Raw genomic sequence first — 26,816 nt, forward strand, 5'->3', positions numbered from 1 at the left:
GTGGATGTCGAGTCACTATAGCTCTAGTGAGTGGATGTCGAGTTACTGTAGCTCATAATGGAAGTTGAGTTACTATAGCTCTTAGTGGATGTTGAGTTATTATAGCTCCTAGTGGATACTAAGTTACTGTACCAATCTTATGTTGATTTAGTGTTCCTTCATGTGCCGAGTGAACTTGTTGGTGCTATATGTTCTAGTGGATGTCGAGTGTTCCTGTATGTACCAACTACTAGTATTGGTTTTGGTTTTGAAAATGCTGAGTTTTTTGTGAGCCAACTTTTGGTATTTAATTTATATACGGGTATTTAATTTAGTGTTGTATCCAACTTGTGGCTTGACCTATATTTAATTTAGTTTGTAATGAGCTAGGCTGACTTGTGGCTTCATTGGGTATAAGTAAGGGTTTTTTTGGAGTCTTTACAAAGTTATCATTCTAGCTTGGACAAGGGGATGAAGTGTAGATGCAAATTTTGAAAAGATATGGTTGTGCCTTAGAAACCATAGAATTGCTTGGTGGACCTAAGGGTACAAGTGTGGATTCTTCTTGGTGTTCTTATCCAGTTGTGTATTTAGACTAGCTGGAATCAAGTTTGTAAGTAGATCTTGTTGCATCTTCCAAAATTGATTTTGTAATTTTTGTTGGTATTTGGTCCTAACTTGGAAGGCCTTATAGCAAGACATGTTATATATAATCAATTATATCTATGAATAAAGAGTTTTGATTTGGTATCAGATCTTGCATTATTATTGCTTTGTTGTTGTATTTTCATTGTGTGGTGAATTGCTAAGGGTTTGTACATCTCTTGTTGGATCTTGTAGAATTGATTTAGTAATTGTTGTTGGTATTTAGTTTGTAAGGGATTTAATTTAGTTTGTAATCAGATGGGCTGACTTGTGGCTTCGTTGGGTATAAGTAAGGGGTTTTTTGGAGTCTTTAAAATGTTATCATTCTAGCTTGGAGAAGGGGATGAAGTGTAGATGCAAATTTTGAAGAGCTAGGGTTGCAATTTAGAAACTAGAGGATTGCTTGGTGGACCTAAAGGTACAAGTGTGGATTCTTCATGGTGTTCTTATCCAGTTATGTATCTGGACTAGCTGGAATCAAGTTGGTAAGTAGATCTTGTTGGATCTTGCAAAATTGATTTTGTAATTATTGTTTGTATTTGGCACTAACCCAAAATGCCTTATAGCCAGACATATTACATGTAATCAATTATATCTATGAATAAAGAGTTTTGATTAGGTATTAGATCTTGCATTATTTTTTCTTTGTTATATTTTCATTGTGTCGTTGTTCGCTAAGGGTTTGGACATCTCCTTTGGGGATTCTCCTGCCTTGCACTATGTCAGATGGTATCAAAGAAAAGGTTTTCCTGAGTGTCTGGATAGATCAACGAAGTTGTGGTAGTTTATACTAGGACTTGCAGAGAAGGTTGGTCTTGTGTCTGATTAAACTTCTAGATTGGTGGATCTATTGCTTAGGGTTTGCTAAAATTTTTGAAGATGCCTCCAAGAAGATTGAACCCTTGGGAAATTGATGATCTTAGTCATGACATGGAAGAAAAAAATCTTAGAGAAGATAAGAACAGAGTTCAGATCTAAGATTGCATTGATGAAGAGTGACATGATGACTTAAATTGTAAGTGCTTTAGGTGGTGTACCTAGGCATCTGGGTACTAAAGGTAGTTATGAGGACATTGCTAAAGACTTTGAAGCTATTTGATCTAGTGGTGAGGATACAATTGATCATGTATAGAGACATATTGGAGCTAGGGTTGGTCAGTTTGCTAGACCTGGATCTCAGTTAAAGCTAAAGCATAAGATGAAGGTTTCTAATCTCTCAGGTACTTTGACTCCTAAAGGCTTGATTGATTGGATTGGTAAATTGGAAGACTAATTTGAGCTTGAGGATATTGAGGATCCACTTAGAGTGTGGTTGGCACAAACTAAGTTGAAAGGACATGTTGCACTTTGGTAGAAAGAATTGCAAAGAGGAAAAGACAAGGAAGGTGAAATGAAGATCACGAAATGGAGATTGATGGTGATTAAGTTGAAGGCTAAATTTATTCCTATCAATTATAAACTCGAGTTGTTTAAAAGACTACAAAATCTAAAACAAAAAGGATATGTATAGGAAAGATTATGCCGAGGAGTTCTACATGTTGACTATTTGGTCTGCTCATAGAGAATTGTAAAATTTAGCTCAGTACATTAATAGTTTGAGATTCAATATTCAAGATGAGGTTGGTATGTTGAATATTTCTTCAATTGAGGATTCTTATCAGTATGCCCTGAAGGTAGAGGATAAGTTGAAAAGGAAAATTCAAGGTAATGATAGAGGGAAGGAGAAGCTGGATAGCTTGGCACAAGCTAAACCGAGTGCTGAAAGTGAACCAAAACCTATTGATCAAAAAAGGAGGATAGGTAGTGTTGAGTTCAAAGGTAATTGTTTTAGATGTGGTAAAGAAGGGCATGGATCTTTTACATGTCTGATAGGTGGGACAACTACTATTGTGAATGAGGTTGCAGTTCAAGATAGTTAGCCTAAGCAAGGAGAAAGTTTGCTAGCTCAACAAGTACTAATTGGTGAGAGGATATTGGATCCTTGTTAGAGGACTAGTTTTTTTAGGACTCATTATAAGTTTGGTGGTAAAGTATGCAAGGTAATTGTGGATGGTGGTAGTAATGATAATCTTGTTACTAAGGAGATGGTTTGAAAACTGGGTTTGAAGAGAGTGAGACATCCTTATCCTTATAGGATCGGTTGGTTGTAAGGTGAGCATGCTTTGAAAGTGAGGGAGAAATGCCTTGTTGATTTCTAGATTGGTAGTATAAGGATCAAATGTTGTGTGATATTATGGACATGAATAGTTGCCATGTGTTTCTTGGTAGGCCTTGGTAGTATGATTGTAGGACTATGCACGTTTGTGTCAAGAATGTGTTTACTGCTGAGAAAGGTTGCAAAATTTTTTCCCTAATTCCTTTGTTGAATGAAGAGCTCAGTAGGAGGAACCTGAGTATTGGTAGCTGAGTTGAGTTGGCAGATTCTAAGAAGGTTGGAGATCAGTGTGGAAAGCAAACCTATAGCACACCTCAAATGGATGTGAAGAAGTAGAAGAAGAACAAATGAAAGAGTGTACAAGTTGAAGATTTGAAGGATATGTATGTGAAGAACCAGTTTGGGATTCATGTGTTGAATCCCAGAAGATGTTCTTCTAGTTACTAGAACATCTTTTCAAACCTGGGGTTTTTGAAGTAAGAGCATCCTAGGCTTTCTTGAAATCCTGCATATTGGAGCTGAGTGCCAGTGGTTTCCAATTTTCTATTATTGTTGAGTTTTTTAAGTGTATGCCAAGTTACTGTAGCTCTTGTGAATGATGAGTTACTATAGCTTTAGTAGATGTCGAGTTATTGTAGCTCTAGTGGATGTTGAGTTATTATAGCTCTAGTTGATGCCGAGTTACTATAGCTCTTAGTGGATACCAAGTTACTGTAGCTCCTAGTGGATTCCAAGTTATTATAGCTCTTAGTGGGTGCCAAGTTAATGTAGCTCCTAGTGGATGCCAAGTTACTATAGCAATCTTATGTTGATTGAGTGTTCCTTCATGTTCTAAGTGAACCTATTAGTGCCCAGTTTTCTAGTGGATGCTAAATGTTCCTATATGTATCGAGTGCTAATATTGGTTTTGGTTATGTTCATGTCGAGTTGTTTGTGAGCCAACATTTGGCATTTAATTTATGTCTAGGTATTTAATTTAGTGTCGTAGCCAACTTGTGGCTCAAACTATATTTAATGTAAGGGATTTAATTTAGTTTGCAATGTGTTGGGCCGACTTGTGGCTTAGTTGGGTATAAGTAAGGCCTTTTGCGAAGTCTTTAAAAATATATCATTCCAGCTTAGAGAAAGGGATGAAGTGTAGATGCAAATTTTGAAGAGCTAGGGCTACGACTTAGAAATCAGAGGATTTCTTGGTGGACCTAAGGCTACAAGTGTGGATTCTTGTTGGTGTTCTTATCTAGTTGTGTATTTGGACTAGGTGGAATTGAGTTTGTAAGTGGATCTTGTTGGATCTTGCAGAACTAATTTTGTAATTATTGTTGGTATTTGGCTCTAACCTGAAAGGCCTTATAGCTAGGCATATTGCATGTAATCAATTCTATCTATGAATAAAGAGTTATGAGTTGGTATTAGATCTTGCATTATTGTTGCTTTGTTTTTGTATTTCCATTGTGTGGTTGTTTGCTAAGGGTTTGGACTTGTCCTTTGGAGATTCTACTACCTTACACTGTGTCATTGAAAAGTATGCCTATCATGTGAGACAATAATGCTTTTATTTTATTTTTAAAATGGGAATAATGTTTTTCATTTTTACACTTAGGATTAGTGGGATTTTTTAGATTTTTACTTAATTAAAAGTAGGCAAGTTCATTGAATTAAATAAAAGACTTAGGATAAGGCAACCAAATGATAGGTTATAATCGATTGATTAAAAAAATGATGATTTGATCAAAGATAAGTAATGAATAAATTAACAAAAAATGTTAGAAAGGGGACTCATAGTCTAGATGACCATTTTTGGGTGATTACAGACCCTGATAGATCTTAGTGATCTATGGGGGGAATATGTACTATCTCAGTTCTTGAAAAACTTACCCTTAAATACTCATATACCTCTTTTCTCTCTTTTTGCAATCAAGGATTCATGATCATTTATCTTTCCTTCTTTTTCATTAATTTCTATTCATTCACTTACATATTCTCCAATATGTCTTATGCTTTTATTTGTACTCTTGGTTAGTACTCTTTTGTCTTTATATGCAATAGCTCTAAAATTAGTCTCAACTCTAGGCAAAGAATCTTTCAATCTTCTCGTTTAAAAATATTTTATTTTACCAATCAATGTTCCTATATTAAAACTTTTAATAAGAGGAATAATTTAGTTCAATTGAATTAACCTTGTTCTCATAAGGTGGTATTAAGGATCGAAGAATCTTGTGAACAATTTGAACTTTTTATCCGTGTAGTAACTATTGTAATTCATTGTACATATGCTCTAACAATTCCATCTTCTTGCATTATTCCCCTTTTTAACTTAGTTTTCTGATTTCAAAACTTTTCTTTCTTTATAAATTCATTACCTTCCCATCATTCTTTAACTTAATCCAAATGTCATGTGCAAGGTCAAGTTCCTTTACCTCGATGAATTATGATTCAAATAGGGCACTAATGAGTGCTTCTCTTGTAATCATGCTCTACTAGAATATCTTCTTGTCCTAATCTATACATCAAGATAGATATTTCTCAGTCTTTACAAAAAATGGATCCCTTGTGATAAACCAATAGTTGATTCCCATGCAGATCGGATGTCTTTGCATCTTTTTCTTCCAACTTTCATAGTTATCACACATTAGATTTAGTACTCTCTTTCCTTTAAGCCATAGATCCCCTCAAGTTGTTAAGATTCTTTCTGAAAGAGGACCTAATTCTTTGATGCCAATTAGTAAGAAGTAGAGTCCACACACAACAAAGGAGGGGGTGAAGGGGTTGGGATGAATTTTTTGTGACCAAATATAATTAAAACGAAACTTATAAATGTGATCTCTAGCAAGTAAATTAATGATGCACAAGAAAAATAAACCATGCACCATAACACAAGGATTTTTTGACTAAGGAAACCCTTGATCAAAGGGAAAAACCCTAGTGTGGATGACATCCAAAAGATAATGTACTAATATATAAATTCCTTATAAATAGATGTGACCCTATTAGGATTCAAATACAATACATTTAGTACAATAGTTCTTTTAGAGGATGGATACTTGTTAGGAGACCGTGAATCCTTTTTAGAAGATTGTAAATGTATTAAAGGGTAGAAAGGAAATAAGTAGACCCGCTGCCTAAATGCTCTAGCAAGTGTGAAAGACAATATTTGAAGATAACATATCCAAAATCATGAATTGACAAGTCTTCAACTTACTTGCCAAAATAGTTCCTTTGAAGCTCCCATTAATCATCCAATATTAATATTAGTATACTTTGATTATCCATAATATGTATCCACATCAATTGATCTCATATATGGAATACCCAACTAGGGAAAACAACTTTCCATTATACCTCTTACAAATAATTAATTAGGTCAACCTATTAGAGCTTTCGCAATGTACATTTAATTACATAGGTTAATGTTAAGGCATATGTGTTTTCATAAGCATTATTAAAAATAATAGAACAATGTTCCCACAAGTTACAATAGAGATATTATATTTTACAATGATAAATAAAATGCTTCCTCAACATAGTCGACTATCAATAAAATATATCACATGTTACAAAATAGCGACATTTACATAATAACCCAAATTCTTCCTTTAGACATGGGAAAGGATACATATTCTAATTAGAGTAAAATTTATAACGTTAAAATGAAAAAAAAAGTGTCTCTTGAAAGTTGCAAATGCTTCAACTTACTATTATATGTAAGGAACACTAATAAAAAATTAGTAATGTCTAAGGCGGACATATATTAGGAAGATGTATACTTGGGATTACTTTTATACAAAAGCAAGTTAATGTAAACATACTACAATGTTGAGATGTATTTATGTGCCAAATATTATACAAGGAACAATTTCAATAATTTTCAAACAAAATAATTTAAAGTAAATGCATCATTTGAGAAAAAATGAAGGTTTTAAATATACAATTTCTATCTTTTATTTTTATTCATGTAATTTTATAGTTTAGAATAATTATAATAAATGATGCAATAAAAGTATACACTAAACTCATTATAATAATTTGTATCAAAAATAATATTCTATAATCATTTTCAAATTGAATTTTTTCTAAAAAAAAGGCAAGGGCCTACTATGCAATGGTAAACTATGAGTCTCTCATCAAGTAGGTCTTGGGTTCAAGTCTATGATTAACACATAATTATAATTAACGCTAACAGTAATAATCAATAATAAATAATCTAGGCTTTGGTCAATTACTTTTCAAACATAATTATCATCATATTCTATTAATAGTATAAATTTAAATATTATATTTTACTAATAATTTGATTTTTATTCATTTTATTTAATTTAAATATATTTATAATTGATATTTAGTATAATTGATGATGTAACATTTTGGAAAGCTTAAAGGTATACTAGTATTGTTTATTTTACTAATCCTTTTCAAGGTACTTGCAGTATGATAATCAAGATTTTGGAACGATAAGACAAGAAATGGAAAGCGTCAACCATATTTTGAGGTACACCATAGAAATCAATATTATTTAGAATTGTGAAGTTATTATTATTTATTTTAAATAATTGGTTCTTTTAACAAAGGATTTGTCTATTGTTTTTCATAGGCATATGGATGGAGAGGACCTTCAAGAGCTAACCATAAAAGAGTTGCAAGAATTAGAACAAAAGTTGGAACTTGGGCTATATAGGATTCGATCAAAAAAGGTATCATTTTATTGTATTTTATTATAAGGAAAATTAGCTTGTTTCACATAAATAATAAAGAATTTTTTTAAAAATAAATAATTTATTACTTTTTAAAAAATGGTTCACAATTTCTCTGCTTGCTCACTTTCATGAGCTCTTCACTAACCACATAGTTAGTTCTTCTTAATGTCATAGATGCTCACATTCCTCACTCATTTTAAAATTCATAGAAGCTTCAATAGGGCTTGTATTGTGTCAATTCCTCAAGAAGATGTTGAATTAGGATACCACAACTTGCTTTGGCAAGGGTTTTCTACTTGTATCATCCAAAGGTCCTTGGTGATAATGTACCATGCTGAATTTTACATCATTTGGACTAAAACTATCCCTTCCAATGCGATAGAAAATATGCCTACATCAAAAATGGTTAACATAATTGTTAAGAAGGCACTAAGTTTTGGTATCCATAGTTACAATGAGATAGAATGGCTCCTGAATTGCACTAGTCTCCCCCAAGTTTGGTGATTCCACTACACGGTGCCCACACCTTCTATCTTCCTATCATCTCTAACCATTGCAGTATGCTTGCATAATTTGTTCACAACTTTATTGGATTTTTGTAGGATCGTACCCTGATATGTCAATTTACACAAATTTGGCCAAAATGATGCAATTTCTACTAGTGTTTCTAAAATAAAAACTTGTTGATGGGGAAATGTTGATTTACCCATGTGTTAAGGATTTTTATACTGTAGTTTTATTATCATGAGGAAAAATGAATTGCATTAAAGAATAGGCTTTAGATTATTTAAGGAAACTTCCTATGTTAGCTTTCTTTGATGGAATATGTGTTCCAATATTGTTTTTCATAGATTTGGAAAGCACTAATTTAGAAGAAAGAAATGTTAGCTGAAGATGTGGATAGCTTACACACTAGTCTACACTATTGTTAGAGTAAAAGGTTAATTTAATTTCATTCATTAAATTACCTTTACCCCCTTCTTAAGATTCCCTTTGTGCACTTGCATTTCCATTTAATAATTAATTAGTAATTATTAAATGTCATTTACCTCTTAGAGTTTCCTTTTTAGGTTTTCTATCTCCTTCATAAGGATTGATCGGTTGTAAATTATTCATTTTGTTTTGCACAAGTAAATACAATCTTCTTGTTTATTGAGCAAACCCTTCTCTCTTTGTGTTTCTTACTTCCTCATAATAAGTTATTTGCATGCAAGATATCCAGGGATCTCTAGATTTGTTCATTATCAAATCCTACATGATATTAGAGATTTGCCTCTAGCTACCTGTTCTTGTTTGGAGTACAGAAGGTACACAATTTTTTTCAGACAAATCTTGTGATTTTTTGTTATTTTCTGTAAAAATATGGGGTCTCTAAAATTGGGGGCACTTTGAGCCCAAACAAACATTACAGTTGGATTCAAAAGATGTCAAAACCCACATTTCATATAAAGCACATCTTGTTTGGCCAATCTTGCATTATGTGGAAAAAAATATTTCCCCAATAGGGTTGTATGACCCTGTGCACACTTCCTGAGGGGATATTTTCAAAAAAAAATCTGTGGGTTTTGTTTTGAAAAAAAAAGTTATCTATATTAAACTTTAATAAAGTGTTAAAAAACTTTATAAAGTTTTTTTTGAAGACAAACTCCAGAGAATGTGTACTTAGAAAAGTACTTGCAAATGCAGAGGGTGACATCATTCAAATGACCTTTAATTTGACATCCATGCACCTATCAACAGATTTATTTGTTGGTTAAAATAGCAGCAGTTGGTTGTTGGGTTGTATCTTTAGCATACAGTGTCTTTTTTTGTAAACAAAATGTCGTTCAAAATTTGATTCCAAGACCCATGCATTAATGGAGGATATTTTGGTATTTGGTTTTGTTTGGTTACCTATTTTTCCCAGTGAAGTCAAATGAGTCTTGTTGCATTCCGGGAGACATAATTTTCTCTTTTTAGCTTTTTTTTTCAATCTAAAAGAAGCGTTAGAAAGCTCTTCTCTACCCCTATCTAAATTTTGTGTTATTTTCATTAGTATTTCTTAAAGGTGCATGTGATTCTCAAACTGAAGCTCTCTTTTTGTTTACACATTCCTTCTAGTAGTTGGGGTTCAATTTTGTGTATTGTGATTTGTTTTCTATTATTATTTATGTTATTTACATTAGTAAACTAGAATGTTTTCAAAAAAAATCCAACACCTTCTAAAATAATGGTCGAGACCTCTTCTTTTCTAGAATTTCTAACCCCTCATAACTATCACACATGGAAGTCCTTGATGACATGACTTCTCTAATCAAAAACATTGTGGTCTTGTTTAGATGCAATGTAGCCAATTTTACTAAGGCCATTTGAGGTCATCTAATACAAGAATAAAATGGATGAGGTAATGGGATCAATTGCTTTACAAGTATCTGATAGTCTTAAATTTCATCTTGATGGGTACAATACCCCTCTAGCTATGTAGACAAGGTTTGATGACTTGTTTGGTACTATGAATGAGTTTAGGGCACCTCAGATTGAGGCACAAATTACCTCTCTTGTACCAAATTCTTTTCCTTCCATTGAGGACTTCTTGATGAAGTTAAAACAAACGAGATCTTAATGCAGGGTTATGGGAAAACCCAGATTGACACTAAGTGCGTTTACTTGATTCTTTCTAAGCTTCATGGAAACTTTTAGATTTTTTCTTCTACCCTTTATTATACCAAGGATACCTTGGGTAATAGACTTACCATGCCATCTTTTGAGGTTCTTTGTGATCATTTAACTCAAGAGAAAGTTAAGCTCTCTCAATTTCATACTCTCACACGCTCACAAACTTATGCATTAGTAGCTCGGCCATCTACTAGGATGAAGGAGAAGAAGCATAAGTCACATCCTATAGAGCCTCAGATTAAATCTAGTGCTCACATCACATCAAGCCCACCTCCTCCTAAGGGAGATAAATCAAAGCTAGAAAGACTGAATTGTTCTTATTATAATAAGCCCAATCATGATGAGGTACGTTTCTATGAGAAGAAGTTAGATGGCTATGCCAAATAGGTTTCGAATTTGACAACTCTCCTTCAAAAGAGAAACATTGTTATTCCTTCTACTTCCCATAGATCTTCTTCATTATCATCATTTCAGTTAGATGGTAAAGATGTAGGAAAGGGTCATGCACTATGTGCAACTACCACTCCACACTCTTCTAGATGGTTATTGGATTTAGGTTCTTCACACCATATGGAATCTTCTTAGTATTTGTTCTCTTCTTTTGAGGCTTCTCATACTCCACACATTTTGATGGGGAAAAACATTGTTATGGCTGTATGTGGGAAAGGTAATATTGGCATTGATGATGGTACATTTCATGATGTACTTTGTGTTCCATCTTTGTCCTCTAATGTTCTCTCTATTTATCAGATTACTCATAATGGAACAGGGAAGATAGTTTAGTTTGCACAAGATTTGGTGCATATTAGAGATAGTGAGAAATGCAATATTGTTGCTAGAGGGATTTTTGATCATTCTTCCCACATATACTCCTCCTCTCATTTTGATCCACCATCTCCACTATCAAAGACTCACTCTCCTTCTTTATAAGAGACTATTGAGGTGAAGTTGGGTCACTTGAACTTATGTGTTGTTGCTAAGACCATTGTTGTGACTTCTACACCTCCACCCTCTATTTAGAGTCCATCCATTGCACAAGATTACTCTTCACCATTTCCTATTATTATAGCTCTACTCATCAAGCCATCTACTATAGTTGTTGAGGATATATTAGAGGACACATATCTTCTCTAAGATGACAGATTTAGCTCACCAATTATCCCACCTCTATTGAAGATTAAATTGCAGATTATCATGCATTATCCTTCAAGCATCAACTAAGACTTCCAACTTTACCTTACATTTAAGGGTTTCACCCTCCTTATGCACTACCTTTATTTCTTTCATATTGGAGCCACATTGGTATGTTCATTGATAGACGAGTTCTACCATTTTGGGGAGGCTATGGAGGAATCAATACACATTCTCCATTCTCCATTCTTCTTAGGTGCCAATGTTGAAGGTACAACACATGGACTCAAACTTTCTCTTATCAAACATTTTTGAAACAACTCTTGCACTTGTCTATTGAGTTCTTCATTGTCTGTAATTGTCAACCTATATGGTGGTTTATTCAGAAAACTAGCTCTAAGAATCAAATCCATATAATGACTTATACATCTTACTAGTGGTAAAGCATCATGTATACCATCTACAACAATCTATTTATACTCATTCAACAAGCTTACAATTTCTATTGGCACTTGGCTTACATTGTCTTCTTATGTTGTCACTCAGCCTCTATCAGTTGCTCGGTCATTACTATCCTCTGTCACTAGGCCATTACTAGCACAACTCAACCCTCTGTGTATTATAAGAAAAAAAACTTGGTTCTTTTTCATTTCTTCTCAAATTTCTTTCAATTAACCAATCAAGCTCTAATAGTAGTATAGTTTATCTCATTGGGAGACTCAATCAAAGGTATCAATGTATCGATAACTCCATTCATCCAAATAGTATATTGATTCAATCTTCCATCATACACGACATGTTTATCATATTGCCAAGGTCTACCCAAAAAAAAATGACAACAATCCATAGGCATAATATCACACAAAACTTCATTAGAGTAATATCCAATCTTTAATTTCACAACACATTATTCACTTACCAATATCTTATCCTCATCCTTGATCCATGAAACATGATGGGGTTTAGGATGCTTCAGCCTCAGCGACTAAAACTTTGTAACCAACTCCTCAGATGCCAAATTTGTTGAACTTCTAGTGTCAATGTTCACTTTGCAACATTTCTCAGCTATCTTACAATAAGTCTTTAAAAGACTTCTTCTATGAACAGGTTCTTTATCCTCAATTTTCTCACTGCACAGAGTTCTTCTCAACATCAAATTTTCTCCAACCTCAAGATCACTCTAAGGGTATAGTTGTTCACCTTGTAGCACAACATTCTTGCTACCACTTTCATTTTCACCAGAGTATCTACATTCAAAGGATCTATGCCCTTCTTTGCCACATCTGAAATAATTGCTATGAAAACCTCCTCTAGAATAAGAATTACCTCTTCCTCGGTAAGAACTAGTACCTCCTCAATAAGAATTTCCACCTTTCAATTCAGTCTTTCCTTTGTCATCACTTTTCCAATAAGATTTGCACTTATCTTGCATAGAATTATCAAATTTGTCACTTTCTCCATAAGATCTACCTCTACCTCTATAGAATCTACCAGATCTAACTCTTTGTTAATGCTTCTTTGTCAAGATCTCTTTAGCTTTCAAGGCATATTAACATGCTTATTCCATAATTTCCAATTTTAAAAAACTTATGTCATCTTGAATCCCAAATCTCAATCCATTTGAATACCTTGCAATGTCGTGAACCTCATCATCAAAATGTCTAGATTTGATGTCCAGTCTATAGAATTCCTCATCAATATACTCTTTTATAGTCATGTCCTTTTGTCTCAATTTTTACATCTTTCTCAACAAGCTAACTTGGTAATCAATAGGAAGGAACTTCTTCTTTACTTTATTCATCATTTTTAACCAGTTCTTGATCTTCTCTTTTTCTCTTCTCTATCTATCAGTTTGCAAATGCTCCCACCATAGTGAGGCATGACCTTTCAACCTAATGACTACAATCTTTACCTTGCTATTATCAAGAGTGCCTTCAAACTCAAAAAAACTCCATATCAGAGATCCAATGCAACACAACATTAGTGTCTAATTTTCCATCATAAGGAACAACTTCCACAACAATCTTTGAATGTTCCCTAAACAATACTATCACCAATCCTTCTTCATCTTGACCTTCCTCAGGTTTTGGATTAGGGTTTGATGTCATTGTTTCATCATCACTCACATTATCCACGTGCACTCCTCTCCTCTAGGTTATCTCCATAGCATTTAATTTGGCTACAATTAGATCAACATGTCCATAGTAGCAATATCAACATTTCCTTTGCCTCAAACCATCTTTACGAATAGGTTCATGCAAGATTGAAACCCTCTAGAAGCTATAGGTCAAATCCAAAGATCTACTACCCTTAACCAAATTCAACTTGGGGTTTTTTGCATTCCAATATCCACAAGGAAGAACTTCAAGCCCGGATGCAACCCGATTCAAGGAGGGATCTAAATAGCTAGGGCTAGAGGTACACCTAACTATCCAACCACCTTGCCGAGTAACACAATAGAAGCAAACAACACAAAGAACAACACCAAGGAGAGAGAGATCAGCAAACCTTTTTATTGATTCATCCAATTATCAACATACATGTCTAGTTTTGAGTGTTAGCATGAATGGTGATGCTATGGGGGAGCATTGTAGAACATTGATATGATGTATTTATAACTGTGTTAGTCATTAATGATAACATAGTAATAAGTTTGTAAAAGACTGACAAAGCAGTAGACTGTGATTTTTGTATTGAGAACATTATATTACTTGTCTAATGATGTGCAGTTACCAACACATACTACATTGTGTATTTGTTACAAGGGTAAGTGCACAAAACCTGAATCAATAGTATATAGAAGATATGGTTGATCTACAGAGAATTGTATGGAAATAGAGTATTAGGAAAGTAGTTCCTATTGTATGATTTTTATAGTTCATTACAATTGTAGTGAAGAGTTGCACAATCAACTAGAGATAGTAAATTGATCGTTGAAGATATCAGAGACTATGCATGTACAAACGTCACACATGTGAAAGTTTATGTTTAAATGTGTATTTCATTTAATTAATGTGTGGAAAGCTGACACAAGGATTTATTATTAAGCATGGTATGAAGGAAATATGTTTTTCTTGTTTTACATATAGATGAATAGAGAAGACTTGCGAATTACTAAGTAGCAAAGTGATACAAAAGCAGAGTAATCTACCTATGCATGTAAGTGACCTGAAGGGTTATTGTCACTGAGTTCAGAGTTCCAGATCTCATTGCATGATTTGAAGGTGAAGGAGTCTGATGTATTGGAAAGAGGAAAAAGTAGAAACTTGTTACACATCTATTATTTTAAAAGGAATAGTACTAAGGTTAATTGGATATTGGGTTCGTTGATCTAATCCTAAAGCTGTTTGGACAGTGGGTTCAGCTACCTTCCACATCTCCTAACAGGGTTGTCACAACTCCTAATAGGGTTGGAATCTCCTTATAGGGATTCAAAGTCTCCTAACTGGGACTCTTTCTACTAAATGTTGTAATAGACTCCTAATAGGGTCCATCCTCTAATAAGGAATATTCATATTAGTACATCATTTTGTGGGCATCATTCCCATCAGAGTTTTCTCTCTGGTCAAGGGTTTCCCTAGTTGACATATCTAGTGTAATTATGTATGAGCATCTCTTTATGGTTGTTGTTTACATTGGTTGATTGATTAAGATTTTTTAAGAGGATAAATGTTTTAATTTTCATATAAATAATTCACCCCCCCCCCCCCCTTTCTTAGTTATATTGGTGACTATTATTCCTAACAGTGAGGCTTTCATTGGTTACAGCCAAATACAAAATACAACTTAAAAATCTAGGATCTAGCTTTAAATTCACTCTAGGAACATCTTCTCTAAAAACTCTAAGTCCTACCTAATTTAAACTAAAATACCCCTATTTATACTTGCCAAAATGACTTACAAAAGATTCTAGATCATTACATAATAGAAAGATGGACCTTAAAATGGACTACACACATCCCAACACAAGATCCTAACATTAAATTCACAATCCAAATTAAATACATAAGGTGGCTCAAACTAAGATCCAATCACAAAAAAAATTAGTTAAAGAAGGAACCGAACACCAGCAAATATCAAGTTCACTCAACACATGAAGGCACACTTGTCCAATAGTGGACAACTTGGCCAACACAAGAAATATACAATGATTAGAACTTGAAAGTAACTAGTGAAATGAACAAAAATAGGTAGGATTACAAGGCAACCTAGGATGTGCTGCAAGGAGATTGTTGAAGTGAGGAAGATTGATTAAATCTATCATGGAACAATCATTATTTTGTCACTGATGTCAAACCTACTACTTTTTGGTGAGATAATTTCTTACTTTGGTCTGAATTATATCATTTGTTTGATTGATGAAGAGGATTTGAAAAGAAAGGATAACAAAAGAACTTAGAGGAAGGTTGAGATATTTGGTGTATAAAAGAAGCACTAATACCAAAAAAGACATCGATGATATAGTGTACTATTTATCTACTTAAGGCTATAATGAAAGGATACTTGAGAAAAGACTTGAAGGAGGCTAAGAAAAGAAAAGTGTCTGTCAAGCCTAACCGAGCAAATAGTACAAGCCGAGAAAAGTTAGTGTAGGCTGAGCAAAAAATCATGGAAGTTGAGTGAAGTATGTTCAGTATGTACCAAGTGAAGAAAGTCAGTAAGAGCCAAGCAAGAAAAATCTAGTTGGTGTTGAGAGAAGACAATTAGTATGTGTTGAGCACCAGTAAAGACCTAGTGGATACTGAGAAACCCAATGTTGGTCGAGCATCAAAACACAGTGTTGGCTGAGCAAACAAATTGTTATTATTCAGTGCCAATAAAATGTGTTAGATTAAAGATTTAATGAATTTGAGCCAAAAAAGTTGATTTCTTGAATTGTGTGAAGCATGTAGAAGATTACTATGATAAGTTGGTGGCACAGAATTTAGGATAAACTATTTTGAGGTAATTTCAAAGAGGATTGTAGAGGAAGTTTCTAGAAGGGCCAAAATGGAAAAGTGGGTAGATTCATTGAATCTTACCTAACCCTAGAATGGACAATTTTGGTTAAGTAGAAAGAGACCTAAATTCTCTATTTGTAGAGATAGCAGACAAGAAGAAATAGTTGCTATGTGTAAGAACCTAAGGAAGACAAGAAGTCTAGGATGTTGCTTCATACGGTGGCCAAATAGAAGAGTTTGCAATTGGCATACAAAGAAAGAAGGCTTAAGGGGATGAATACTTGAAGGGTGAACAAGATGTCAGACACAAATAGGATGAATTCCAAGTAGAATGGAGGACTGAATGTGAGATTTGTAATCTACAAGTGAGTTGTTATTGTTATCAGATCAAGTCCTACTATTACTCTCTAATAATTGTATCAGTCTAGATAAATCCTTTGGATTAAGGTTGGCCTAACAGTCATTAGTAAATCCTTTAATAGGGTGAAATTCTAATGAAAATTTTTTAAGTCCTCTAACAAGGCTCACTCCTAATAGGATGATTAATATCCTTTAACCAGGTCACATTTAATAGTGTGCATTATAACCTTTAGCAGGGTTGGCTCTTTGTAGAGCTCACTTTAGGAGAGTGAAAATTGGTAGCATGTTACTAGTAGTTTTTCTCAAATTGTATTTCCTAGTAAAATCCATGTGTCAAAATGTTTGATTGATTTTACAGTTTTTCATGTTTACATTTTTGTAGAGTTATTTTGGCATAGGACTGTAATATGCATATGTTTAAGATAATGAATGGTCAATGCATGCATAAGGATAAGTTGCAGTAATGAAAAGTTTTATTTGTATATTTGGATCTTGGATAATTGATTCACCTCCCCTCTTAGTCATTCTAAAGTATTCCAATAGGATGCTCTTCAATTAGAAACAAAGGGTGGAAATATGACCTTGAAATATGCAAAGGGAAGGGCATTTTAATTGTGAACTACATATCTACAAGTGTTATAGAAAAAGTAATGTGCATATGTGACCAAAAATGAAAACCTAAAAAACCTCAATAATCTCAGAGCTCCAGGTATAGCTCAATTTGGATGACATATATCAGTAAGTTTATGAGATGGCAAACATATTCCTAGAGCATAGAAACCAACTCAAACCAATTTTTTCCTTAAGTTTGCAACTGATAGATTCCAAATTTTATTTTGTAATTTTGACACCATGTTCCATCACACAAGAAAAAATAAATTATTTTTTAATTTATTTTTGGTGGAGGAGGAAGTGCATTTCCTTTGTCAAGCTCCCATATAGGAATTATCCTTGAAAGAGTTAAGTATAAAAACCCATGTAAGGAAGTAAGAGAAATGTAAATATTCACCTTACTTGATAAATCCCTTGTTAAAAAAAATTGTGCAATGCTATAATATAGTTGATGTCAAATCTGGAAAGAAGGATGTAGAAAGTCTCCACAAATGTAGTCAATCTAAGCAATATCAAATCATGGAGCCATGGATATAGATGTGCACAAAAAAAGAAGATGATGAATGCCACAATGCAAATATCCTCTCTTGATGACCAAAAAAATGCAAGAACTTGAAGAGGGAATGCTCAAGAAGGAATTTTAAATCTTGAGAACACCTTGAATTCTTAGCAAATTTCCTTAAAACTTGATGAATGCCTTAAATATGATAGTTTTAAATTCCTTCATGTGTGTATAGATGTTTTTTTCATGAGAAAATTTGATGAAAAAGCTTCCTTATATACTAGTTTTTAGTATTGGAAACAAAGCAAGCCTACAAAGCTCATGAATTTCGTAAATTAACCATATAGTATAAAACTAGTCCGAGAACCAAAACTACCTAGGATGCAAATCGACCTGACCAACTTCTACTAGTATAGGTTTACAAGGCTAACCTATACTAGGGTTATCCTGAGAAGGAGTAACCTAAGGTCTCAAAAAGTACATAGGTGCAACTACAAAAGAAATAACAACATGTGAGAGAAAGATTAAGCACAAATAAATCCATGGTCCATAAAATCACTAAAGTGCAAAAGGTAAAAAGTCTTAAATTATGGGTTCTTCAATTTTAAGATAGTACATTTAGCACTCACTTTAGTAGGAGTATGAGCCTACCTCATACTCATGATGATGAAGGATGCTCCCCTTAATACCATAAACACATAACAAAAACAAAGAAACAACAACAAATGTGAGAAAAAAATATAGATTTCTTATTTGCTCCACAAATGTAGAATTATAGAATTCACAAGTACAATATGTTAACCCACATGAGTGCCTTCATTATAGTAATCTGCAAGGCAATGTTGCAAACTACACCCAAAGTTGTTCTAGACAATGTTCTAGCCTTTCTTAAATAGGCAATTTTATGTCACCCAGGGAGGTTCTACACATTGAAACTTAATATCTAGGGTTGAAAAACCCTAATAATACATATAGAGTCAGCCAAATACATCTTTGACAATTATTTTAGATATTTCAGGTAACCCAACTCTGAAAGGCCATAACTCATAAACTATTGCTCCGATTGGCTATTATAACCACTTTTCAAAAACATCAGCTCCTAATCTATAAGCTTTGAACTATGCAAGCACCCTTCTATCGAATTTTCAAATCTCATCCAAGCACTCTAAGGGCTCCAATGGTAAGCCTAAAGATTTTTCTACAATTTTTTCCACTAAGAATCCACAATAACTTCTTTGATACTTATGCTTAAGAAATGAGATTTTTGTGGTAGGCTTACAACTCTAAAATGAACCTTCTTATAGAAAATGAGAAAATTTTGAGCTCATATGAAAAAATTACTAAAAATAGCAAGCCCTCAAGAATAGCAATGCCTTGTCTACTAGTGTTTATTAAAATATAAAATATTTTTGGGTGATGCAAGATTGCTCTTATATGCAGGATGCTCTTGAATCTAACACCTAACGTAATTTGAGAAGTGACTATGTCATGTCTTAGGTGTTCAAAGGAAAACCAAGATGGTGAACTTCCTCCCTTGCTAGCCATGATGAATCCTCTACTAGTCTTCCTTTCCATTTGACAAGGTATTTCTCATAAGTTTTGTTCCTTGTACTTTTGCCAACATGACTGTCCAGTATCTCCTCAATCTCTTTTGTAGCCAAAATAATTGCTGGAACACTCCACTACTCTTTTGCGACTTCATCTCTATCACCTCCTTCATAATACTCTATCAAATTTGAAATGTTAAATACTAGTGAAATATTCAACTCAACAAGGAACTCCACTTCATAAGCATTTCCAGAATCATTCCTTTTCAAAATCTTGTACGGACCAAACTTCTTCATCTTTAGCTTATTATATGTACCCACTGGAAAATGCTCCTTTCTCAAATGAACCTTGACTTCATTTCTAATTTGAAATTACTTGTACCTCTTTTTCTTATCTACCTTAACCTTGTACTATATATTCATCTTTATGATGTGTTTCCTTGCCTCCTCATGGATGTTCTTCAAATGTTAAGAAAAATCTTCTACTTAGCACTAACCAACTATCTCAATTTAGAAGCATTTTTGGGACTACTCTCATATACAATCTGAATTGGTGATTTACCAGCACTCTTGTTGACTTGTGGTAAAATCATATCCCATCCTTTTAGCTTTTCTCCAACCAAACATCTCAGCAAGTTTCTCAAACTGTAGTTCACAAATTTTGTCTATCCATCAATTTGTGGATGATGTGATGAACTGAACTTCAAATCTATCTTCAACTTCTTCCATAATGTACACCAAAAATATTGAACAAATTTGGTAGCTCAATCTAAAACTATACTCTTTGGCAAACCATGTAGTTTCACCACTTCTCTTAAAAACAACTCTGCCACATGAACAACATCACTAGTCTTCTTGTAAGGAATAAAGTGTGTCATCTTTGAAAACCTTTCAACCACAACAAAAATAAAGTCATGCCCTCACTGTGTCCTTAGTAATCCAAGAACAAAAAATCCATGTTGACATCCTCTCATGGCTTCTCTAGTACAGGTAATGGTTGATACAGTCTTATATACTGCTTTACTCCTTTTGCCATCTAACATACTCTACAAATTTGTACAAACTTCTTCACATCTTGTTGCAGCTGTAGCTAATAATAATTCTCAACAACCAAAGCTATGGTTTTATCCCTGCCAAAATGTCTGGCCAATCCTCCACTATGCTTCTCCTTGATGAGATTCTCTCTCATTTAACTTTTGGGAATGCACAACTGGCTTTCTTTGAACAACATATTGTCCTAGATCATGAAATCCAACCACTTTTTCCTGTCAAGTGTAACAAGTTTTGTACAAGCCTTCCACGCTTCACAAAAATTAGGATCATATGGATACAAAGTACTGAGTTCCTTGAACCCAACCACCTCTATCTACATTTCTATTAGAAAAATTTATATTCTACAAAGAGCATATGCAACTCTATTAGACTTCCCACTCTTGTGTTTCAAAAAAATGTATAACTCTGCAAAAACTCAACCCACTTCAAATGCCTTTGATTTAATATTCCTTTACTATTCAAATATTTCAAAGCTTGATGATTAGTATACTAAACAAAATCTTTAAGAAGAAGATAGTTTCTCCACTTCTTCAATGCTTGAACTATAGCATAAAATTCTTGATCATAAACATAATATTTTCTTTTTGCATCTTTCAATTTCTCATTGTTATAAGCAATAGGTATACCTTCTTGGCTCATTACAACTCCTATTGCAGTACCACTAGCATCACAGTCTACTTGAAACACCTAGTTAAAATTTGGAAGTGGTAAAAAAGGTTGTTCAGTAACCTTTTGTTTCAATAGATTAAAACTCTTATCTGGTCCTATAGTCCACTTAAATTCTTTCATATCCCCTCTCATTGTTTCAGTTAGGAGTCCACAAATACTGCTAAAACCTCTTATGAACTTTCTGTAAAAATTGGCTAGTCCATGAATATATCTTACCATTATCACACTCCTTGGAGTAGGCCATTCAAGGATAGCCTTCATTTTCTCTGGATCCATTTTCAGACCTTTTCCTGAGACTACAAATCCTAGGTACACCAACTTGTCTGAAAAATTGCACTTATTTAGGTTTATCGACAACTTTTCTTCCCTCAACTTATCAAACACCTTGTAAATATGAATCAAATTTTCCTCTAATGTCTTGATAAATATCAATATATCATCTAGGTAAATAATGACAAACTTACCCAAAAATTCCTTCAATACCTCATTCATGAGCCGCATGAAAGTTCTCAGTGAATTGGGTAACCCAGAAGGCATGACTAACCAGTCATTCATTCCTTCTTTGGTCTTCAAAGTAGTCTTTCACTCATCACCTTCTTAGATAAGAATTTGATGGTATCCATTCTTCAAATCAATATTTGTGAAATACTCAGCCTCACTCAAATAGTTCATAATATCATCCATCCTTGGCAATGGAAATCTATACTTGATTTTGATCTTGTTGATAGTGCGAGAATCTATGCACATGCTCTATTCTCCATTCTTCTTTGGTGCTAATATTGTTGGTACAACACATGGACTTATACTCTCTTGAGTCAACCCCTTCTACAACTCATGAACTTGTATATTCAACTCTTCACTTTCTATGCACTGCCTTGTTGCAAAAATTAGCTCCTAGAACCAAATTCTTTTGGTGACTGATCTTCCTCATTGGGGGCAATCCATCAGGTACATTATCTGATACAATATTAGAAAGCTTTCCCAACATATCTGCAACTTCTACAGGTACCACCTCCACTTCTTCTTTACTATCTCTTAGAATTATAACAAAACACATATGCATGTGCTTCATACCTTCGAAATACCCTTTTCCATCAAAAAAACATATTCTAATAGCACTACATACTTTTTCTTCTTTCTCCTTCAAAGACTTCAATGTATGTTTCACTCCATCCTTGGTTAGAGTGTAGGTATTTGCTTCTATCATGTACAACATGCCTATCAAACTGTCATGACCTACCTAGCAAAATATGACATATGCCCATAGGTATGATATCACAAAGTACCCCATCCTGGTAGCTTCCAATCTTGAACTTCATAGAGCACTGCCCATTGACCAATGACCTTGTGATCATCTTAGAGCCAAGCAATTTAGTATGGAAACAGGTGTTTCTGTCTCTTTAGATTCAACTTGGTGACCATTGTTTCTGACACCAGATTGTCAATACTCCCACCGTCAATGATCACATCACAACACTTATCTTCACATTTGCGCCTTGTGCAAAACAAACTCCTTCTTTGATCAGGTTCATTCTCACCACTTAGTAGGACTCTTCTGTTAACTAGGATTTCTATTCTTTCAACATCTTTAGAATGTGAGGATTTGGCATCTTCATCAACATGTGGAACTCTAGCCTAGCCTTCTACTCTTTGGTTTGTCCTTCCTTGGCTTTGTGTACATTCAAATGCTCTATGCCCTCTTTCTTCGTAGTGAAAACATTTCCCATGGAAGTCTCCTCTTCCAAATCCTTATCGTTTCCCTCTTCCTCTCTGAACTCTATTGTTTTGATCATGGAAATGATTGGAATTGTTTCCCCTCTGGTTCTAACTACTATGTCTAGCCTTATCCTTATTCTTCTGATCTTCATTATGACCACTATAAGATCATCTGCCAAATCTTCCACCACAACTTCTTCCACTATTCTTGTTATCAAATTTCTTGCTCAGTTTTTTCTTAACTCTTAGAGTAAATTGGTATGCCTCCTCAATACTTTTCATCCAAACTAGACTCATCTCATCCTAATTGCTTGGCCTTAACCCATTAAAATCGTAGGCCACTTTCTCCTTATCAACTTCTACATGACGAGTTCTAATGAGAACTTGGTAGAACTCTTCGGTATACTCTTGAACAAATTTTTCCGCTTGCTTCAACCATTGTATCTTCTCAACAAATCAAGATCATAATCCTCAAGAATGAATTGTTGCTTCAATTTAGCTATCATCCAATCCCATCTAGTGATTTTGTCCTTTCTCTTTCTATTTTGATCTAACTGAACCTCCTACCACCAGATCTCTGCATGTCCCTTCAATTTTTCCTTCACAAACGTCACCCTATTAGGATCATCAATATCTTCATACTCAAAGTACTCCTCTAGTTCATTGATCCAATCAATCAGCTCCTCTGGGTTAAGATTTCCCAAAAATGTGGGAACCTCAAACTTAGGTCTTTTTCCAATCTTACAGATGGCCCTGAAAAACCTCTCTTCCTTTGGGTTTAGAACTATCTCTACTTCGGTATTTTATTCTACTTTTTCCTCATCCTCGCTTTCATCTCTTATGGGAAGGTTCATTCCTCTATGCATTTGTTCTTCCAATTCTTGCATTTGCATTTGGGGGGCTCTAAAACCCTCAGGTGTAACACCTACAGCTCTTCTACCATGCTCTCTTCATGGAGGTATTTTCATGCTTTTGCTGAAGCCCTAGTGCAAACTACCTCACAATCAGTGATCTGTCTACATGCTCAACCCAAACCATAGTCTTGGTGTGAACTTCCTCACATTTGAAAATCTATCCACACACTTAAGAACTTTAGCTCTGATACTACTTGATGAAGCATGCTCCCCTTAACACCATAAACACATAATAGAAACAAAGAAACAACAACAAATGTAAGAATAAAATATGGACTTCTTATTTGTGCTGCAAATGTGAAATTATAAAATTCACAAGTACAATATGCTAACCCACATGGGTGCCTTCATTATAGCAATCTGCAAGACAATGTTGTAAACTACACCCAGAGTTGTTATAAACAATGTAAAGGGCTTTCTTAAATAGACAATTTTATGCGACCCAGTGAGGTTCTAGACATTAAAATTTAATACCTAGGGCTGATAGACCCTAACAATACATATAGAGTCAGCCAAATACATCTTTGAAAATTATTTTAGATATTTTGAGTAGTCCAACTTTGAAAGGCCATAACTCATGAACCATTGCTCATGATCTATAGACTTGAAATTGTGCAAATGCCCTTATGTCAAGTTTTTGGACATCATCTGAGCACTCTAAGGCCTTCAACGATGAGCCTAAAAATTTTTCTACAAATTTTCCACCAAAAATCTGTAATAAATTCTTTGATACTTATGACTGAGCAATCAAATTTTTATGGTAGGCTTACAACTCTAAATTGAACCTTCCTATAAAAAATGAGAACATTCTGAGCTTGTATGACAAACTTACTAAAAATATCAAGCTCCTAGAAATAGCAACCCCCTGTCTACTAGTCCTCATTAAAATAGAAAAGACTTAAAAGAAAATATTTTTGGGTGATGCAAGATTTCTCTTACACGCAGGATGCTCCTACATCACATGATAAAGTAAATCGAAAAAAAATCTAGTTGTATCATGACTAAGGAGACAAATAAACTACCAAACCCCTAATGGACTTGAGTCTTTATCATATCCAAAATCATAACAAGAGATGTTTTATTTAGAAAAGAGAAAGGTCAACTTATCCATTAAGGATTTTTCTTATTATTGTAAACCACACTAAATGAATAGGATTGAATGGTATAGCAGATTTGTGTGCTCAGTAGTCAATCTTGTAGAATAAACAAAAGGGCAAGATCAAATGGTCTTAGCAAGTTTGTGTGTCGAATAGTCAATTCTTCAATACTTGAAACTTTTGGTGCATTTATATATGCACACCCTTGTGATATATTACACCTATATCATGAAGATAGATTATGTATGTGTTAAGATAGGCCAAATGATCTAGAAAGTGTGTGTGGCATGCTAGTCACCAATCTAGGAAATGTAAAAAGGGAGAGACCCTAGAAATTTGTGCTATGCTTGTATACTATAAATGTTGTGCTTGAAATTTTAAAAAAAACATAAAAATATTGGAACCATGTATGCCCCCATGAAATGGAAAAATAAGTTATTATTTTGGCATCTTAAGGAAGTGATGAACAAAGACAAAACAATTATAACATCAAGATAGTACTCACAAGAAACACCCAATCCAAACCAAAGAGTTCACAACTCCTATGAGGCTATAGGAGAGAAGAATGCAACAAGATGTTGGACATAACTGATAAATTAATGCCATTATTGGACATAATTAGTGCTAATAAATAAAAGGGAGGGATTGTTAGATATAAGAGATGTTGATGATTAACAAGATTAGAACAAAGCCATGGGTTGCATGCATAAGAGTTAGATCACTTGTTATTTAGTCATTGATGTCAACTTGTTTGACTCTACTAATTGATTCAAGATTTGAGATCTATACTTGATAATGGCATTAAACTTGATATTTTGGTTGGTATATTGACTGTATTTTAGTTGAATAACTTTGATAATTTTTTGCCTAAGATTAAAATGCATTTTAGGTCATCACTACTCATTGGTAGTTCAAGAAAAGAAAAGAGTTCACATAGAATTTAAGATGAAAGTGAATATGAATGAGAGGATAAAGATCTATATTATATTGAGTGACTATTGGCAAGGATATTACTAAGTGGAAAAGGAAAGTATAAAGGTCAGCTACCTTTGATATGTTCTAAATGTAATAAATTTAGTCACATTACAAATAGATGTTCTGACATGAAAAAAAATGAAAGGAGCAGCAAAAGGGAGAAAAAATATTGTGCAAATAGAGACTACAAGGACAAAGGAAAGAAGTCTTGTTGATAGGAGAGGAATAGGACACCAAGCATGAAACTGCTAATCAAGTTGATGTTGAAGAAGTTGTGCATGTTGCAATAAAAGATTATTCTAATGATGAAAGGTATGAACATGAAAAGTCTCTTATTTCACATGTTAGCAAGAATGATACATGGATTATTGATAGTGGTTGTTCATGTCATATGACTGGTGAGATTGATAGGTTTGAACATTATGATGAAAAAACTATCAAAATTGGAAATGATGTTCCATGTCTTGTGAAAGAAAATAAAATTATTATGCTAAATGAGAAGATTAGATGTGAAAATACTTATTAGGTGCAACAACTAAAATATAATCTATTTAGTGTGGCTCAGTTCAATAACTCAAGTCACTAACTGGAGCTTCAAAATAAAAATATGAAAATCTATGATGATGTTGGAAACTTGATTGGTACTAGAGGATAAACAAGAGGTATCTTTTTCTACCTAGATTCTATTGAGGATACATGTTTGATTGTAAGCATTGAAGATATATGGATTTAACATAATAGGTTATGTCATTTGAATTTTAACAATATAATCAAGGTTAGTAGGAAGAAAAGGGTGATGTTTACTGAGCTTAAGAAAACCTAATAAAGTGATGTGTAAGCAATGTCAGATTGGTAAAATAACTAATTCAAGTTTTAAGAGGAAGGCATATTCTTATAATGATGTGCTAAAGTTGGTTCATACAGATCTTTGTGGTCCCATGAAAGTTCAATGTTATTGTGGTGATAGATATTTCATATTATTTGTTGATTACTATTCAAGAATGATATTTGTGATGTTTTGAAAAAAAATTTGATGCATTTCAAATGTTCAAATGGTAGTTGAGAAAGAAATATGTAAGTCATTAAAATGTTTGAGATCTAATAGAGGAGGAGAATTCATGCCCAATGAGTTTACTATCTTTAGAAACGAGAATGGAATTGTTCAAAGGAGGAAC

The 26,816-nt window shown here is 33.8% G+C and overlaps 1 protein-coding gene across 1 annotated transcript in view; it reads left to right on the forward strand.

The window, feature by feature from the left end:
• The window catches only part of LOC149533975 (MADS-box transcription factor 22-like), a 165,461-nt gene that overhangs the window by 64,829 nt on the left and 73,816 nt on the right, over nt 1-26,816 (forward strand). The window contains exons 5-6 of the mRNA XM_089805947.1: nt 7,204-7,265; nt 7,368-7,467. Of these exons, the coding sequence (XP_089662073.1) occupies nt 7,204-7,265; nt 7,368-7,467 (162 nt within the window). The remainder of the gene's footprint in view (nt 1-7,203; nt 7,266-7,367; nt 7,468-26,816) is intronic.

Source organism: Cupressus sempervirens, chromosome 10 (assembly GCF_028749045.1).
Source record: "Cupressus sempervirens isolate cs-2001-9-10 chromosome 10, ASM2874904v1, whole genome shotgun sequence".
NCBI classification, from domain to species: Eukaryota; Viridiplantae; Streptophyta; class Pinopsida; order Cupressales; family Cupressaceae; genus Cupressus; species Cupressus sempervirens.